The 18,441-nt window shown below is 45.1% G+C and overlaps 3 protein-coding genes across 3 annotated transcripts; all 3 read right to left on the bottom strand.

Moving 5' to 3' along the window:
- Nucleotides 1–217: 217 nt before the first annotated feature.
- LOC135983465 (olfactory receptor 5W2-like) lies at nt 218–1,156 on the bottom strand. Its single transcript, XM_065595768.1, has one exon. It carries the CDS (start codon nt 1,154–1,156, stop codon nt 218–220), a length of 939 nt encoding a protein of 312 aa, XP_065451840.1.
- Nucleotides 1,157–5,488: 4,332 nt separating this feature from the next.
- Nucleotides 5,489–6,424, bottom strand: LOC135983464 (olfactory receptor 8U9-like). The gene has a single exon (XM_065595767.1). It carries the CDS (start codon nt 6,422–6,424, stop codon nt 5,489–5,491), a length of 936 nt encoding a protein of 311 aa, XP_065451839.1.
- An 8,786-nt stretch (nt 6,425–15,210) lies between these two features.
- LOC135983463 (olfactory receptor 5AR1-like) lies at nt 15,211–16,149 on the bottom strand. The gene has a single exon (XM_065595765.1). The coding sequence runs from the start codon at nt 16,147–16,149 to the stop codon at nt 15,211–15,213; it is 939 nt and encodes a 312-aa protein (XP_065451837.1).
- Nucleotides 16,150–18,441: the final 2,292 nt, after the last annotated feature.

Below are 18,441 nucleotides of genomic sequence, written 5' to 3'. Positions count from 1 at the left end.
ATCTCTCACTCTGGACCTGTGATTCTTCCCGTATTTTGTCCACTGATCTCATTTGGGGCCTGCAGACCTTGTTGGAATACAAACAAATTAAAAATAAAAACAATATAATAATGAACAATACTGCCATGGGCTCTGCAAAATTACATTGAAATGGGCTGGGAATTGAATTCACCTGTTTCCACTCCCCATCACTAAACAAGAAAATAGTTAGACAGATTCAAGAATTGGTTAGGAGTTTATTCATTGCTTTCCTCAGGGCATCCTTTACCTCCGTGTTCCTCAGGCTGTAGATGAGGGGGTTCAACATGGGGATCACCAGCGTGTAAAACACTGAGGCCACTTTGTCTGTGTCCATGAAATAGCTGTAGGTGGGACGTAAATACACGAAGAGGAGGGTGCCAAAATACAGGGCCACAGCAGTCAAGTGGAAAGTGCACGTGGAGAAGGCTTTGCGCCGGCCCTCGGCGGAGCGGATCTGCAGGATGGTGGAGATGATATAGACATAGGAGAGGAGGACAGTCACAAGGCTGCTCACTATAATGCAGCACGATAAAGTAAACATCACAATCTCATTGATCTGGGTGTCAGAACAGGAGAGCGCCAGCAGTGGGGGGATGTCGCAGAAGAAATGATTGATGATGTTGGAGCTGCAGAATGACAGCCGAAATGTAAAACACGCGTATATCATTGAATCCACCAACCCCACAGCGTACACCCCAGCCACTAGCTGGTTACAAAGCTGCCTGGACATGGTGACCGTATAGAGCAGCGGGTTACAGATGGCCACATAACGGTCATACGCCATCACAGCCAGCAACAGGCACTCAACATCTGCAAAAACAATTGAGAGATATACTTGCACAGCACAGGCAGTGTAAGAAATGCTTTTCTTGTGGGCTAAGAAATTTTGCAGCAACTTAGGGGAAATTATCGAGGAATAGCAGAGGTCACAGAAAGACAAATTACTGAGGAAAAAGTACATGGGGATGTGCAGTCGACGATCAATGGTGATTAAGAAGATCATCCCCCCATTTCCCACCAGGGTGATACCATAAACCACTAGGAACACCCCAAACAGGAGGACCTGCAGCTCCGGACGATCTGTCAGTCCTGAGAGAATGAACTCAGTCACCTCCGAGTGATTTCCCTTTTCCATCTCCTCTGAACAGAGATCAGGCAGCTACAGAGATGTGGGCAGGTGGATGGTGCGGACGTTCACAGCTGGTCATTCCAGTTGTTTGATAAAATACACACAGTGTAAATACACTGACACGCAGGTTAATCATGCCCCGCATACGAAGACTCCTGTTCACTAATCCGAGCAGCAAACAGTGACTTGTGACTCTGCTGTAAGAGAATCAGGGTGAAAATCATCTCAGTCAGGGGTAGGAGTTGGGGCTGAGGCTTTTAGTGCTGGAGGTCTTGAATTCAATACCTGCTGATCATCATGGTGTGTATTTGTGTGTGTGACTGTAATTCAGGATAATAACACGTACCTGCTGAGAAGAGAGAGATGTGGTGGTGTTTCCCCATTGACAGAAACTGCCAGTTTGGAGCATTCGGGAAGTTTTATACTGAGATGTGTGATCTGTAGGACATGATTCCTGGAGCAACTGGGAATACCTGAGCTAACAGAGCCATAACACCTAATTAATGCATTCAGTGAACCAAAGCCACCTTCGGTGTAATTCATACCCTGGGGATTAATTTGGCCCACTCTTTCCTACTGTGTTATTAAATGATGCAATTCCTACCAGAGTTACAGAGTATGAGGTTAGGGGTATATTTCATCCTTCTGTTTTCAGTGCAAGCCGGGTATTGTGTAGAGCTGATCCACAAAGGGGGTTTGTTTGTGAAGACCGAAATCTTTTTGCTCAGAAATACCAAAGAGGTGTATCAGATACCACACAGCACCAATCTCCGCTATGGGCCAGGCTCCCAGGCTAGACCACATACCCCATGATGCATGATGGTCTCTCCTCTTGCTGAACTTCCCTGGAACATCACCAGAGTCCCAGAGCCATGGTTTAGGGAGATGGGGAGTTTAGTATTTTGATGGGAAACTTATAATTTCCAAGTAAAAAATAATTTCATGGAGAAAATAGTTGAATGGAAAATCCAATTTCCCAGGAAAAACACATCTCATAAAAAAATTTCAACAAATTTCGAATCAAAGGAACAGAAAGTTAGATACAGGTGAAATGTACTAATTGTTTGTAGCTGTAACTGATATCTTGTCAGTCATTCCTGGTTTCAGAATCACCTCAGTGTCCTGGCCCCAATAGGTGGACTGTAAAACCTGTAAGACATGTAAGAGTACTCCAGATTATCCATCTATTTATACCATGCTAATCACCATGGTATTCTATGTCCTTCCCTTGCTAGGTTACTCCCCAAAGTAGGAAGGATAGGTGCACTCATTTTGCTTCATGGAGACCACATGATGACCAGAGGAGCTCAGGAGGAGACCACAGCGTGCTACGGATTTCTGCAGTTCACAAAACTATCCCTCTTGCATGCATATTATCTGCACTCAGAGCTCAGCTTTAAGATGCTAAATAAAGCTATGAGTCAACTAGAAATAGTCATGCTCTCATTGTAAATATTAATACAATATTTTTGATAATGTACAGTAACTCTCCACTTAACGTCCTCTCGCTTAACGTTGTTTCGATCTTACTTTCCCGCTCCATTACAGAACCTGCTCGTTTAAAGTTGTGCAATGCTTTGCTATAAGGTCGTTTGGCTGCCTGCTTTGTCCACAGCTGGCAGCCCCTCTATCAGCTCCCCTATGCCACCGCAGTGCCTCCCACCGGTGCACAGCATGGATCAGCACCTTACCCCTTCTCCTCCCCCCTCCTGCCCACGGCAATCAGCTGATTTGCGGCGTTTAGGAGGCAGGGGAGGAGCGAGGATGCGACGTGCGGAGTAAAGGGGAAGGAGGTGGGGGGAGAGGAGGCGGCTTAAGGGTGGGGTCTTGGGGGAAGGGGTGGAGTGGGTGGGCCGAGGGTTAAGCCCCTGGGGCTTGCACAGTAGGGGAAGCTGCCACTGCTGCTGTGCAACTTGCTTCTCCTACGTATGGCAACTTCAGCCTCCTTGCCTGCCTCATTGTCTGCAGTGCCACTGGGCTGTGCCTGTGTGGGGTTCGGCGGGGGCCCCCCCATTGCTTCATACTCAGCAGCTGGCCCCACTTCCCCAAAACTCCACAAATGGGAATGACTATGTCCGCTGTCTGATGAGTGACATTGCCAAATATTTCATCACCTTTGAGAGACTGTGCCCCCTCCGTACAATTCCTGACAATCAAAGAATGGCCACATTGGTAGCAAAATGGACTGGAAGAGCTCTGGACATATTCAATAAGATGCCTATTAATGATGCTTGAAACTATGGTAAATTTAAAGAACTGGTTTTGAAACAGTTTCAGATTATACCAGAAACCTACAGGGTTAAATTCAGGAATCTTAAAAGGGGATCTGGATTGAGTAATGTGGCTTATATAAATGAAATGAGAGATTTGTTAGATAAGTGCGTGAGGGGAAAAGGCATTACAAGCTTGGAAGAAATGTGTGATTTGCTTACTCAGGAACAATTCCTGAATATGTGCAGTGATGATGTAAAACAGTATTAGTGGGACAAAAACGTGGATGCAGTGTGTGGATTGGCTGAGTTTGGAGACTCTGTTGAGCCATCGCAAGTGGCAATTAAACGTAAACTGCTGGCAGAGGGGTGCAGGGCTGGGGGTAGAGGGGTACAGGGTTGGGGGCAGAGGGGTGCAGGGCTGGGGGGTAGAGGGGTACAGGGCTGGGGGTAGAGGAGTACAGGGTTGGGGGTAGAGGGGTACAGGGTTGAGGGTAAAGGGGTGCAGGGCTGGGGGTAGAGGGGTGCAGGGCTGGGGGTAGAGGGGTACAGGGTTGAGGGTAAAGGGGTGCAGGGCTGGGGGTAGAGGGGTGCAGGGCTGGGGGCAGAGGGATGCAGGGCTGGGGGTAGAGGGGTACAGGGCTGGGGGTAGAGGGGTGCAGGGTTGGTGGAAAGCAGAATCACTGTTTTATCCCTATACAAGCAGAGGAGCCCAAGAGGTGCTTTCATTGTAAGTCCACTGAGCGCAGAGGAATAAATGTCCCTTGCTGAGTGGGAACAGGCAGCAGGTAACACATGAAACTGCTGCGTCTGAGGGCCAGGCTGCTGCCTCTTTCCACACAGGATTTGTAAAGTTTGCTTCTACACAACGAAGCCGTGAGCATATGCATGCAGTTAAACTTAAGGTGAAAGTACACCTAGGCTTGAGGGACACGGGTGCAGACATTTCTGTGGTCAGGAGGGACCTGATCCAGGAGAACGATTTGTTGCAGGGAAAATGGCAGAATTAGAACTGGTGGGAGGTTACAAAGTCCTTGCACCGTTAGCTAAGGTACACCTGGAAAGTGGTGATTTGCAAGCTGAGCTGACTGTTGCAACAGTGGCACACAATTCTGCACCGTTTCGACAGGGGAATGATTTCTTTGATGTGGCAGAATCTATCCCAGGGTTGACTTCCAGGAAGATGCAGGTCGACAGGGGACAGGCCCTGCCCTGGGGTGCACAGAAACATGGTGGAAGTTGGGGTCCTGGTAACCACTGTGGTGGGAACAGACCCCAGGGTCTGTAGCTGGAAGCATGCTTAACCTGGGGGAAAGAAGGGGATTTTGCTGGCCAGTGAAGGGCTGTCAAAGCTGGTAGCTGGGAGCCCACAACTGGACCAGGGTCACCTTCCCTTTTGGGGACGCAGGAGTGTCTGGCCCAGAGGGAACCCAGATAGGCTGCTGTGTAAAATGGATTTATTTGAGGTTTGGACCCCACTGGAAGCTGGGTGTCTGCGTGCTGGGGACATGTATCCTGCTGAGCTGGTTTCAGTCTAGATCTGCAGCTCTGGGGTCGTGGCCGAGACCCTGGGTCTGTGCTGCAGCAGGCTAGCATGTCTGGCTCAACAAGGCAGGGTTCTGGAGGTCCAGGCTGGCAGGGAAAATGCGATCAGAGGTAATTTCAGCACATCAGTTGACAGTCCCAATGGGGGTCTCTGTGACCGAACCCATCACACTCTGCACTTGGGTTTCCTGCATTTCCAGAAAGCAACCCAGGCCCTGAGTGATGTGCAATTCCAGTCTGGGTTGCTCTCAATCTCTCCTTTCAAAGTTCTTCTACTGTGGATAACTAATTCAATAACCATTGGAACAGAGACGTGAAGTGGAGCATCTCACCCTCCAGGTGGGTGCCCCTAGCCACCAGCTTATAGAATCAATCTCTCTTTCTGTGATTCTTCCCGTATTTTGTCCACTGATCTCATTTGGGGCCTGCAGACCTTGTTGGAATACAAACAAATTAAAAATAATAACAATACAATAATGAACAATATTCCCACCGGCTCTGCAAAATTACATTGCAATGGGCTGGGAATTGAATTCACCTGTTTCCACTCCCCATCACGAAATGAATAAAGAGATGAACAGATTCAAGAATTGGTTAGGAGTTTATTCATGGCTCTCTTCAGGGCATCCTTCACCTCCGTGTTCCTCAGGCTGTAGATGAGAGGGTTCATCATGGGGATCACCAGCATGTAAAAGACTGAGGCCACTTTGTCTGTGTCCATGAAATAGCTGTAGGTGGGACGTAAATACATGAAGAGGAGGGTGCCAAAATACAGGGCTACAGCAGTCAAGTGGAAAGTGCAGGTGGAGAAGGCTTTGTGCCTCCCCTCGGCAGAGCGGATCTGCAGGATGGTGGAGATGATATAACCATAGGAGAGGAGGACAGTGACAAGGCTGCTCACTAGAATGCAGCTCATAAAAACAAACATCGCAATCTCTTTGTTGCGGGTGTCAGAACAGGAGAGCGCCAACAGGGGGGGGATGTCACAGAAGAAATTATTGATGATGTTGGAGCTGCAGAATGACAGCCGAAATGTAAAACACTGAATCATTGAATCCACAAACCCCACAGCATACACCCCAGCCACTAGTTGGTTACAAAGCTGCCTGGACATGGTGACCGTATAGAGCAGCGGGTTACAGATGACCACATAACGGTCATACGCCATCACAGCCAGCAACAGGCACTCAACATCTCCAAAAACAATTGAGAGATATTGTTGCACAGCGCAGGCAGTGTAAGAAATGCTTTTCCTCTCGGCTAAGAAATTTTGCAGCATCTTAGGGGAAATTATCGAGGAATAGCAGAGGTCACAGAAAGACAAATTACTGAGGAAAAAGTACATGGGGGTGTGGAGTCGGGGATCAATGGTGATTAACAAGATCATCCCCCCATTTCCCACCAGGGTGATAACATAAACCACTAGGAACACCCCAAATAGGAGGACCTGCAGCTCCGGACGATCTGTCAGTCCTGAGAGAATGAACTCAGTCACCTCCGAGTGATTTCCCTTTTCCATCTCCTCTGAACAGAGATCTGGCAGCTACAGAGATGTGGGCAGGTGGATGGTGCGGACGTTCACAGCTGGTCATTCCAGTTGTATGATAAAATACACACAGTGTAAATACACTGACATGCAGGTTAATCATGCCCCGCATACGAAGACTCCTGCTCACTAATCCGAGCAGCAAACAGTGACTTGTGACTCTGCTGTAAGAGAATCAGGGTGAAAATCATCTCAGTCAGGGGTACGAGTTGGGGCTGAGGCTTTTAGTGCTGGAGGTCTTGAATTCAATACCTGCTGATCATCATGGTGTGTATGTGTGTGTGTGACTGTAATTCAGGATAATAACACGTACCTGCTGAGAAGAGAGAGATGTGGTGGTGTTTCCCCATTGACAGAAACTGCCAGTTTGGAGCATTCGGGAAGTTATACTGAGATGTGTGATCTGTAGGACATGATTACTGGAGCAACTGGGAATACCTGAGCTCAGAGAGCCATAACACCTAATTAATGCATTCAGTGAACCAAAGCCACCTTCGGTTTAATTCATGCCCTGGGGATTAATTTGGCCCACTCTTTCCTACTGTGTTATTAAATGATGCAATTTCTACCAGAGTTACAGAGTATGAGGTTAGGGGTATATTTCATCTTGCTGTTTTCAGTGCAAGCCGGGTACTGTGTAGAGCTGATCCACAAAGGGGGTTTGTTTGTGGAGACCGAAATCTTTTTGCTCAGAAATACCAAAGGGGTGCATCAGATACCACACAGGACCAATCTCTTCTATGGGCCAGGCTCCCAGGCTGGACCACATACCCCATGATGCATGATGGTCTCTCCTCTTGCTGAACTTCCCTGGAACATCACCAGAGTCCCAGAGCCATGGTTTAGGGAGATGGGGAGTTTGGTATTTTGATGGGAAACTCATAATTTCCAAGTAAAAGATATTTCCATGGAAAAAATAGTTGAATGGAAAATCCAATTTCCCAGGAAAAACACATCTCATAAAAAAATTTCAAGAAATTTCGAATCAAAGGAACAGAAAGTTACATACAGGTGAAATGTACTAATTGTTTGCAATTGTAACTGATATCTTGTCAGTCATTCCTGGTTTCAGAATCACCTCAATGTCCTGGCCCCAATAGGTGGAATGTAAAACCTGTAAGACATGTAAGAGTACTCCAGATTATCCATCTATTTATAGCATGCTAATCACCATGGTATTCTATGTCCTTCCCTTGCTAGGTTACTCCCCAAAGTAGGAAGGATAGGTGCACTCATTTTGCTTCATGGAGACCACATGATGACCAGAGGAGCTCAGGAGGAGACCACAGCGTGCTACGGATTTCTGCAGTTCACAAAACTATCCCTCTTGCATGCATATTATCTGCACTCAGAGCTCAGCTTTAAGATGCTAAATAAAGCTATGAGTCAACTAGAAATAGTCATGCTCTCATTGTAAATATTAATACAATATTTTTGATAATGTACAGTAACTCTCCACTTAACGTCCTCTTGCTTAACGTTGTTTCGATCTTACTTTCCCGCTCCATTACAGAACCTGCTCGTTTAAAGTTGTGCAATGTTTTGCTATAAGGTCGTTTGGCTGCCTGCTTTGTCCACAGCTGGCAGCCCCTCTATCAGCTCCCCTATGCCACCGCAGTGCCTCCCACCGGTGGACTGCATGGATCAGCGCCTTCCGCCTTCTCCTCCCCCGTCCTGCCCACGGCAATCAGCTGATTTGCGGTGTTTAGGAGGCAGGGGAGGAGCGAGGACGCGACGTGCAGAGTAAAGGGGGAGGAGGTGGGGGGAGAGGAGGCGGCTTAAGGGTGGGGTCTTGGGGGAAGGGGTGGAGTGGGTGGGCCGAGGGTTAAGCCCCTGGGGCTTGCACAGTAGGGGAAGCTGCCACTGCTGCTGTGCAACTTGCTTCTCCTACCTACGGCAACTTCAGCCTCCTTGCCTGCCTCATTGTCTGCAGTGCCACTGGGCTGTGCCTGTGTGGGGTTCGGCGGGGGCACCTCCCATTGCTTCATACTCAGCAATGATGGTTGTAGTATTAAACTGTTACTTTAAAAATTTATACCTGTATTAAATTGCTTGTTAAATTTTTTTAAATGTATATAATGCCTTTTGTCTGGCAAAAAAAAAATTCCCTGGAACCTAACCCCCCCATTTACATTAAGCAAAACGGTGTTAAGTGAATTCAATTTCCTCATAAGAATTAAAGTTGCATTTTTCAGGAACATAACTACAATGTTAAGTGAGGAGTTACTGTGTGTGAAGTTATAAGATGACACTGTATCAGGTTATTAATACATGTTCCAAACTCAGGCTGGCAAACTGGTCTCTTAAACAAAGAAATGTGTGCGCTGCTTAATTTTCTATCTAAAGAGTAACCAGAGTCATCAAGCAGGAAGGGAAACAAAGGAAGACCAAAAAGGTGAGGAAAAAGCAGCAGGGAACATCCTTCTACATAGAGCTTTTGTCTTCTGGTAACCAGGTGAAAATGTTTCTCAAAGCAGAGATAGGACTATAAAAAGAAGGGGCAAACATCCGAAAGCAGCGCTCACTCTCTCTCTCTATCTCTGCCTCTACCCACTGATTCACCGCATCTGAAGGGATAAAGGAAGCAGCCATTGGACTGTGAGAGGGGTCCTGACCTAAGTAGTTTGGTCAGTAAGACGGCTGAAAGCATGTGGTGAGGAAACTTTTGCTTTGAATTTCACCTTATTTGTTAACTTAGGCACAAGTTGCATTGTAGCTTTATTTTCTTTTTGTAACCATGTCTGACTTCTGTGCCTCCTTATTTGCACTCACTTAAAATCTATCTTTGTAGTCAATAAACTTTTGGTAGGAGGGGGTTGTTTTATCGAATCCAGTGTGTTTAAGTAGAAGTGTCTGAGAAACTAAGTTGCATGCATATTAGTGCTACTAAAGAAATAATGGACAATGTAATTTGTATTGTCCAGGAGAGGACTGGGCAGCACAGGACGTAGATTTCGGGAGGGAAATCGAAGACTGGGGAGTGTGTTGGGGTCACTCTGCAGTATAACCAAGGGTGGTGAGAGCCTGAGTGTAACTCAGCTATTCCTGGCCAGGCTGCGGTTACACACACATGCTCAGGGTGTGATTTGTTTGTTTGTGGACCAGCTGGAAGCCACTTCAGCAAGGCATTGCAAGGTTGCAGGTGACACAGCTGTTGCTTAGTCTGGGTTGGACCCTGGTATGTCACAGCTCCCTCCCAATTCTTTTGTTAATTTTATTTATTTCCTAGAATTTATAGTCCTTCAAACAGAGTTTAGGAGTAAAACTGCAAAGCAATGGGGGCGGGGATGGGGGGAAAGGATAGGACAAGAACTGATGGACTTCAATTGCAGCAAGGGTGCTTTAGGTTGGACATTAGGAAAAACATCCCAAGAGCGAGGTTGGTTAAGCACTGGAATAACTTGTCCAGGAAGGTTGTGGAATCTCCACTGTTGGAGATTTTTAACACCAGGTTAGACAAACACCTGTCAGGGATGATCTAGGTAATACTTAGTCCTGCCATGAGCACAGAGGACTGGAATAGATGACCTCTCAAGGTCCCCTCCAGTCCTATTTATCTATGGTCTCAGAAGGAGCCCTGCACTGGGAGGAGGGGGGATGCTTGTCTGAGCACTGGGTAGGGCAAGAGACACAAACCTGCCTACACTTGACATTCAGCTCCACTGTACCCCCCTCCACATGCACACACATACCTCTTTGTTTTTCCTCCCTTCACTTACAACACTGCTCTACAGCCAAAATGCTTCTGAAATAAATGTAGTCAAACTCTTCTAATTCTGGGTCACTGAGAACAAAAATGATGCTTAAAATTGTTGATTGGCTCTAGTTTTCAAGATATGCTATTGGGTCAGTATAGACCACCCTTGACTTGGGAATGACCGAGGATAAGTGAGTTATAAAGGGTAGGGATCTCAATTTAAACCAGAAATGACTAAAATACATCTTTGACTGGATCTATGAATAAATCTATGACTGGGTTTGGACAGTACTTGATTTTTAGGCAAAACAATGAATGATGCAATCTGAAGCTGGTATTGCGTCATACATGATATGAATTGCATCATGTTATTCCTAGAAGTCATGGATGATGCAATCATAACGAAGCTTACATCACTCTGCTGAACAAATTGCCCTATATCAGCGCTAGAAATCATACAGTGTCGTGCTGTCTTATTTGTCAGTGTTTGATTTTGCAAAGGGACACATTTTTGTTTAGCCAAAGTGAGCAGAGATGCCTCGTACTTGAGTGAACAGTGCAGATAACTTCTGCTATGTTTGTGGTGAAGTGACTTTTGCATCACAAAAGCGCAGTATAACCACTATGGTTAAGAAAGCCTATCACCTTTATTTTGGCTGCAAAATTGGAGATCAGGACAAGAGGTGGGCCCCACACATATGCTGCAACACTTGTGCAACAAATCTTCGCCAGTGGTTGAACAGGAAAAGGAAATCTATGCCTTTTGCAGTGCCAATGATTTGGAGAGAGCCAACAGATCATACCAGCAATTGTTATTTCTGCATGGTGCCTCCAGTTGGGAAAGGTGTGTCAAAGAAGAAAAAGTGGACTGTGCATTATCCAAACATTCCATCAGCTATACGCCCAGTACCCCACAGAGAAGGACTGCCAGTTCCTGATACACCAGAATCATTCTCACTTGAGTCAGACAAGGAAGAGGATGAAACTTCTGGTCCTGAACCATCAATGTCACAGGACCCACATTTTCTCCCATCCTCCTCCTCTGAAGCACACCTCATAACACAAGGTGAACTGAATGACCTTGTCAGGGATTTGGAACTACCCGAGAGTAAGGCAGAGCTGTTGGGCTCCAGACTACAGCAGTGGAATCTCCTGGCAGGTGATGTTAGGGTTTCCATGTTCCGTGACCGTCAAAAGGATCTTGTCTCATTCTTCTTCATGGAAGATGATCTTGTAGCCTGCAACAACATCGATGGTGTGATGGCAGCCCTCAACATCGTTCACGATCCAGATGAGTGGAGACTGTTCATTGATTCATCGAAGACAAGTCTTAAAGCTGTTTTACTGCATAATGGCAATGTTTTGCCGTCAATTCCAGTTGGTCATGCAGTCCATATGAAGGAAACCTATGACAACATGAAACAACTTTTGAGGTGCATAAACTATGACCAACATCAGTGGCACCTTTGTGGCCATTTGAAGGTTGTTGCTCTCTTGCTTGGTCTGCAGACTGGATACACAAAGTACTGCTGTTTTCTCTGCGAATGGGATAGTCGTGCAAGAGATTCCCACTACATCAAGAAAGATTGGCCACTCCGGCAATCATTGGAGCCTGGGAGGAAAAGTGTTCAGCATCCACCACTTGTTGAGTCAAGGAAGATTTTGTTACCACCCTTACACATCAAGCTGGGTCTGATGAAGAACTTTGTCAAGGCCATTGACAAAACAGAAGCAGCATTCAAGTACCTCCGTGGAAAATTTTCAAGGTTAAGTGAAGCTAAGATAAACTAAGGTGTCTTTGTTAGTCCTCAGATTCGTGACCTTCTTTGAGATGAAGCATTTGACCATGCACTGTGTGGCAAGGAAAAGATGGCATGGAAAGCCTTCCAGTTAGTGGCAATAAATTTTCTCGGAAACAACAAGGCAGACAACTACAGGTTGTTGGTGGAAAACCTCCTCAAGGCGTACAAAAGCCTTGGTTGCAACATGTCACTAAAGATACATTTTTTGCACTTTCATCTAGATTTTTTTCCACCGAACAGCGGAGCAGTGAGCGACGAGCACGGTGAGCGATTTCACCAGGACATTGCAACAATGGAGAAATGCTATCTGTGCAAATGGAGCCCATCAATGCTTGCAGACGATTGCTGGACAGTGACAAGAGATGCTCCATTTAATGAATACAAGAGACAAGCCAAGAAGCGCCAAGTGGACACTGAATAGGACTAAACTATGTACATAATAGTTTTTTGCCTTTTGTTTCATAATAAATTTTATTTATATATAACCCTTTTGCTGATTTTTAAAGTGTTACATAAACAGGACAGGTGAAATATTATCATGTAAAGCATCCATAAACACATGAAAAGACCTAGGTTTACAATTTATGATTAAAACTCTACTATCTACACAATATACATAGACATAAAATGTAAAAACTTAAATATCTTAGAAACAGTAGCCAATCAATTGTTTTAATTGTCATATTTGAATTCAGCACATCAAAATACATAATAAATAGTACACTTTATCTCTGAAGCAGACAAGTTCTCAAGAATTGTAGACCAGTGTAATTAGTTGAGGACGGAAGCAGTACCTGCTCAGAACCGTAAAATCAGACTAAGAGTTCAATCTTTCCCTGTTTGCTAACCCCACCCACATTACCCTAAATACGGTTGGAACTGCTTCCTGGGATGACTTTGAGATTTGTTCCCTGGAGCATCTTTGCTCCCAGGTCAACAGGTGTGCACAGCACATGCAATTAATGTTAGTACTGTGTCTCTCCTTGTGGGAATGGAACACAGAGGGCCAGAGCAGCAGCTGGTCTGGATCACGGTCTCGCCCATGAGGTCTTTTGAATATGATACAAAACGGAGGTAAATGTATTCCACTTCATGTGTCGGTCACCTCTCCAAAAGTCTCTTTAAGTAATTTCCCAGCATTGGGACACAAAAGTGTGTAGAAATGGGTAAATTTCTTTTGGACTAATAATTTATTGTGAAAAACAGTGCAGTTGAAATTGACCTGAAACTCTTCACAAATGTGTTACAAAGTCTCCCAATAGCCTTTTCCCAAAACAATGCATGTGTGCGGGGGGAGGATTTAGGTGAGGGTCGCAAAGCAGCCACGGGTAGGAGGTGGTGATGCTGCCTCTCTTTGTAATTTTTAGCTCAATAGTTGGGGTGTTCACCTGTGAGGTGGGAGATCCTGGTTCAATTCCCCCTTCTGTCAAGTGCCGGGCAAAGATGTGCACTTGGGTTTCCTGTATTTCCAGAAAGCATCCCAGCCACTGAGTGGTGTGCTATTCCAATCTGGGTTCCTCTCGATCTCTCCTTTCAAAGTTGTTCTACGGTGGATAACAAATTAAATAACCCTTGGAACAGAGACATGAAGTTGAGCATGTCAGTGCCCCAAACTACCAGTCTATAGAATTATTCTCTCTTTCTGGCCCTGTGATTCTTCCTGTGTTTTATCCAAAGTGCAACCGCTTCAATGGGAGAGAATGAGGCCATATCTATGCTACTGGCTAAATCGGGACTACTGCGATAGATGAAATGGTGTTGATCGAGTAGGTCTGGGGAAGACATGTTAAGTCAATGGGAGAGGTCTCACCTGCAGAAGTCTGTACTCCACCTCTCTCAGAGACTATGTTCCATTATGGATCTTCCTCAGAGCCGGGCTACACTAACGCTGTCGGCTGATCTATGTTACACTACTTCAGTTACATAACTCTCCCGGTGACATAGCACGGTGTGGACACCGCTGTAAGTCAGACCAACTTAGTCAACTTGAAGTAGCGTAACTGAGATCAACTTACTGCAGTAGCATAGAGCAGTCCTGAGAACGATGCAGGACAGAATAGAACCGAGTCGCCAGGGCATTGACGGCAATGTGGGAGACCCACTTTCAAATTGCGTCTCCCCATCAGACAGAGGTGGGATTGACCTGGATCTCCCACATCCCGCGGGAGAGATCTAATCACTGGGTTAAAGTCTACAAGGGAAACAGCGCCATTACCGCCTCTTCCATCCATTTTGTCAGTTTGGCCCTATATTATCTCTGCTTTCACATCGGAAAGTATCCAGGGAGGAAAGGAAATGTTCCATTTCTGGTCATGCTAAATATTTCCTTCGATCCCACAGGCAGTTTTTGTCAATGTTTTCCAGTTTGCCAAACATTTAGGGAATTTTCAGATTTGGTTCAGATTGAACTGAATTTGTTTTTCAATTTTTTGTAACCACCCATGAACTCGAAAATCAGCTATTGACCCAGCTCTATCCATTTTTCACTCACAGTAATCCGAGCTGTACAATTCCCATAACCCCTATTCTTCAGAGTCCATAACACTTTCCAACAGAAATAAGAGTAAGAACTCACAGCTAACCTGATGATGTGGTATAAACATCTAGTGTCTGATATGACTTTTTCTTTCTGTTTAATTTATATGGTAGAGAAAACTCACCCTCTCCATATTATTTTGTATTCAGTTCAGTGCAGATTCTCACAGAGGATGCACACACACCATGCTTTTATTTGTTTTGTTGGTCCCTTAACTTAAAATAAAGGCCATTGTGATGGAAATCACCTTTCTCCTCCACGTGCATGGATACAAACCAGGTGACAATCTCTACAACAACCCCATAGGGGAAATAAAGGGCTGCAGAGTATCAGGAGGGTGTGCAAGCTCCCTTTGGTTCAGCCATAGAAATCCCACACTTCATACTTGCAACTGCATAACGAAACCAAACCCACGACAAAGCAGAGGGAGATAGATTTGATGCCCCCCCTCTTCTTTCCCACTACAAATAGCTCTGTGCTTTCAAAGCATATCACAGATATTCACACATGTGCAACAGGTGCCCCCTGGAATTTTGCTGGGGCAATACGCCAATAAAGCCCCGATCTTAGTTGGGGCCTGCAGGCCTTGTTGGAATACAAACAAACTAATAATAAAAAGAATACATTAATGAACAATACTATTACGGGTTCTGTGAAATTACATTGCAATGGGCTGGGAATTGAATTCACCTGTTTCCACTCCCCATCACTAAGTTAAACAGTTTCAGGAATTGGTTAGGAGTTTATTCACTGCTTTCCTCAGGGCGTTCTTCACCTCCGTGTTCCTCAGGCTGTAAATGAGGGGATTCAACATGGGGATCACCAGCGTGTAAAACACTGAGGCCACTTTATCTGTGTCCATGGAATAGCTGGAGGTGGGACGTAAATACATGAAAAGTTGGATGCCATAAAACAGGACCACAGCGATCAAGTGGAAAGTGCAGGTGGAGAAGGCTTTGTGTCGACCCTCGGCAGAGCGGATCTGCAGGATGGTGGAGATGATATAGACATAGGAGAGGAGGACAGTCACAAAGCTGCTCACTACAATACAGCCAATGAAGGCAAACATCACAATCTCATTGATGCGGGTGTCAGAGCAGGAAAGCACCAGCAATTGGGGGATGTCACAGAAGAAATGATTGATGATGTTGGAGCTACAGAATGACAAACGAAGTGTACAAAACATGTGTATCATTGAATCTACCACGCCCACAGCATATACCCCAGCCACCAGCCCTTTACAAAGCTGCCTGGACATGGTGAACGTGTAGAGCAGTGGCTTACAGATGGCCACATAACGGTCATATGCCATCACAGCCAGCAACAGGCACTCAACATCTGCAAAAGAGACAAAGAGATACATTTGCACAGTGCAGGCAGTGTAAGAAATGCTTTTCTTCTCAGCTAAGAAATTCAGCAACATCTTAGGGGAAATTATCGAGGAATAGCAGAGGTCACAGAAAGACAAATTACTGAGGAAAAAGTACATGGGGGTGTGCAGTCGGGGATCTATCGTTATTAACAAGATCATCCCCCCATTCCCCACCAGGGTGATACCATAAATCAGTAGGAACAGCACAAACAGGGGAACCTGCAGCTCCGGACGATCTGTCAGTCCTGAGAGAATGAACTCAGTCGCTTCCGAGTGATTTCCCTTTTCCATCTCCTCTGAACAGAGCTCAGACAGCTACAGAGATGTGGGCAGGTGGATGGTGTGGAAAACCTGTCTCTTCTCTGTAGTGAAGTGATGATAAATGGAGATCAGTTTCTTAATGGACATGGGTACCCACTCAGGGAAGGGCTTAATCCACAGAGCCAGATGTTCCCTGATGCTCATTCCAGTTGTTCAATAAAATACACACTGCATAAATACAATGACACACAGGTTAATCATTCCCCACACACTAACACTCCTGTTTACTAATCCGAGCAGCAAGATGTGACTTCTGTCTCTGCTGTATGAGTATCAGGGTGAAAATCATCTCACTCTGAAGAGATTATTTTTTAGCTAGAGAAGGGGTGAGATCAAAGGAGTGTCAATCTTTCTACCCTCTTTGGGCAGGGTGAGCTCTGTGGCTTGGCATGTTGGTTTGGGGTAACACTTCCTTACTGTGCTAATTAAGATTTTTGGCATTTACTTTAGCCTGTATGAAAACCCAGAGACATAATGGAAAGCACTGGCTTCAGTGACTATGTAATTGCCTATTTTTTCCAACCCAGGAGGTCGCTCCTTTAGCTGAAGTGGTAGGAGTTGGGGCTGAGGTTTTTAGTGCTAGAGGTCATGAATTCAATACCTGCTGATCACCAAATGTCTGCGTGTTTGTGTGACTCTGATACTGGATAATTGCACGTACCTGCTTAGAAGAGAGAGAGAGATGTGTTGGTGTTTCCTCATCGACAGAAACTGCCAGTTTGTCGCATTCGGGAAGTTTTATACTGAGATTTGTGATCTATGGGACATGATCCCTGAAGCAACTGGGAATTCCTGAGCTCAGAGAGAAACAGAACCTAATTAATGTGCTCAGTGAACTAAAGCCACCCTTGGTGTAACTCATGCCCCGGGGATTAATTTGGCCCACTCTTTCCAACTGTGTTATTAAATGATGCAATTTCTACCAGAGTTACGGAGTATGAGGTTAGGGGTAGATTTCATCCTTCTGTTTTCAGTTGGGAACTACGTAGAGCTGATCTACAAAGGGGATTTGTTTGTGGAGACTGAAAGCTTTTGGCTGAAAACTTAACATTTCGGCTTGGAAATACCACTGGGTTGCATCCAATACCACACACCACCAATCTCTTGCATGGGCCAGGCTTCCAGGCTGGACTATATCCCCCATGATGCATGATGGTCACCAGAGTCCCACAGCCATGGTTTGGAGAGGAGGGGAGTTTGGCTTTTTTGATGGAAATCTGATAATTTCCAGGGAAAAGATAATTTCACGAGAAAAATTGTTGAATGGAAAATCCAATTTCCCATCCAAAAACCTTCTCTAGTTAAATTTTCAATCAACCCGAGAAACAAGTTTGGAAGCAAAGGAACAGAAAGTTAGATATAGCTGAAACATACTAATTGTTTCAGAATCACCTCATTGTTCTGCCCCCAATAGGTGGAATGTAAGACCTGTAAGACCTGTAAGAGTACTGCAGATCATCTATCTATCTATCCATCTATCTATCTATCGCACGCCAATCACCATGGTATTCTATGTCCTTACCTTGCTAGGTTACTCCCCAAAGTAGGAAGGATAGGTTCACGCATTGTGCTCGATGGAGACCACATGATGACCAGAGGAGCTCAGGAGGAGACCACAGCCATCTGCCCTCCATTGTTAATTTGGTGCTTCTCTGTAAAGCTGGAAATGACCAGTGTTCCCTCTAATTTTTTCCATGCATATGCAGATTGAATCTTGTTATGTGCAGCACCAATATTGCGGCCATTTATTGTGCATACTAAACCTAGATATAATGTATATTTTGAAATGTTCATAGGTATGGAGGAAGAAGAAAAAAGAATGTTAAGCAGTGCATCTTGTTAACTATCCCTTGTTTTAAGATGCTTATTTAATATGAAAAGAAAATCAACACTGCCCTTGGAGTACATGTATTTTATCATCCTTTCTAACAACTCAAGCTAGTAAATGCAGCAAAATGTGGTGTATTGAAAACAGGTATATAAATAAAACAAAGTCATTATGGTCATTAAGTGAAAGCATACAAATATACACCAGAGACCCAATTAAATAACCTACTCCTGCCATAGACCACAATATCTTCAGGGGAAACTGCTCTCAAAAAAAAAAGTATCTGCGAGAACACTAGCATGCTACGGACTTCACAAAATTATCCCCCTTGCATACATATTATCTGCACACAGAGCTCAGCTTTAAGATGCTAAATAAATGTCTGCGTCAACTAGAAATCCTCTCACTGCCAATATTAATACAATAGTTTCTGA

This window comes from Chrysemys picta, chromosome 4 (genome assembly GCF_011386835.1).
Source record: "Chrysemys picta bellii isolate R12L10 chromosome 4, ASM1138683v2, whole genome shotgun sequence".
Lineage (NCBI taxonomy): Eukaryota > Metazoa > Chordata > Testudines > Emydidae > Chrysemys > Chrysemys picta.
Note: the sequence above shows the minus strand (reverse complement) of the source record. Positions and strands in the feature narration are given on the sequence as shown.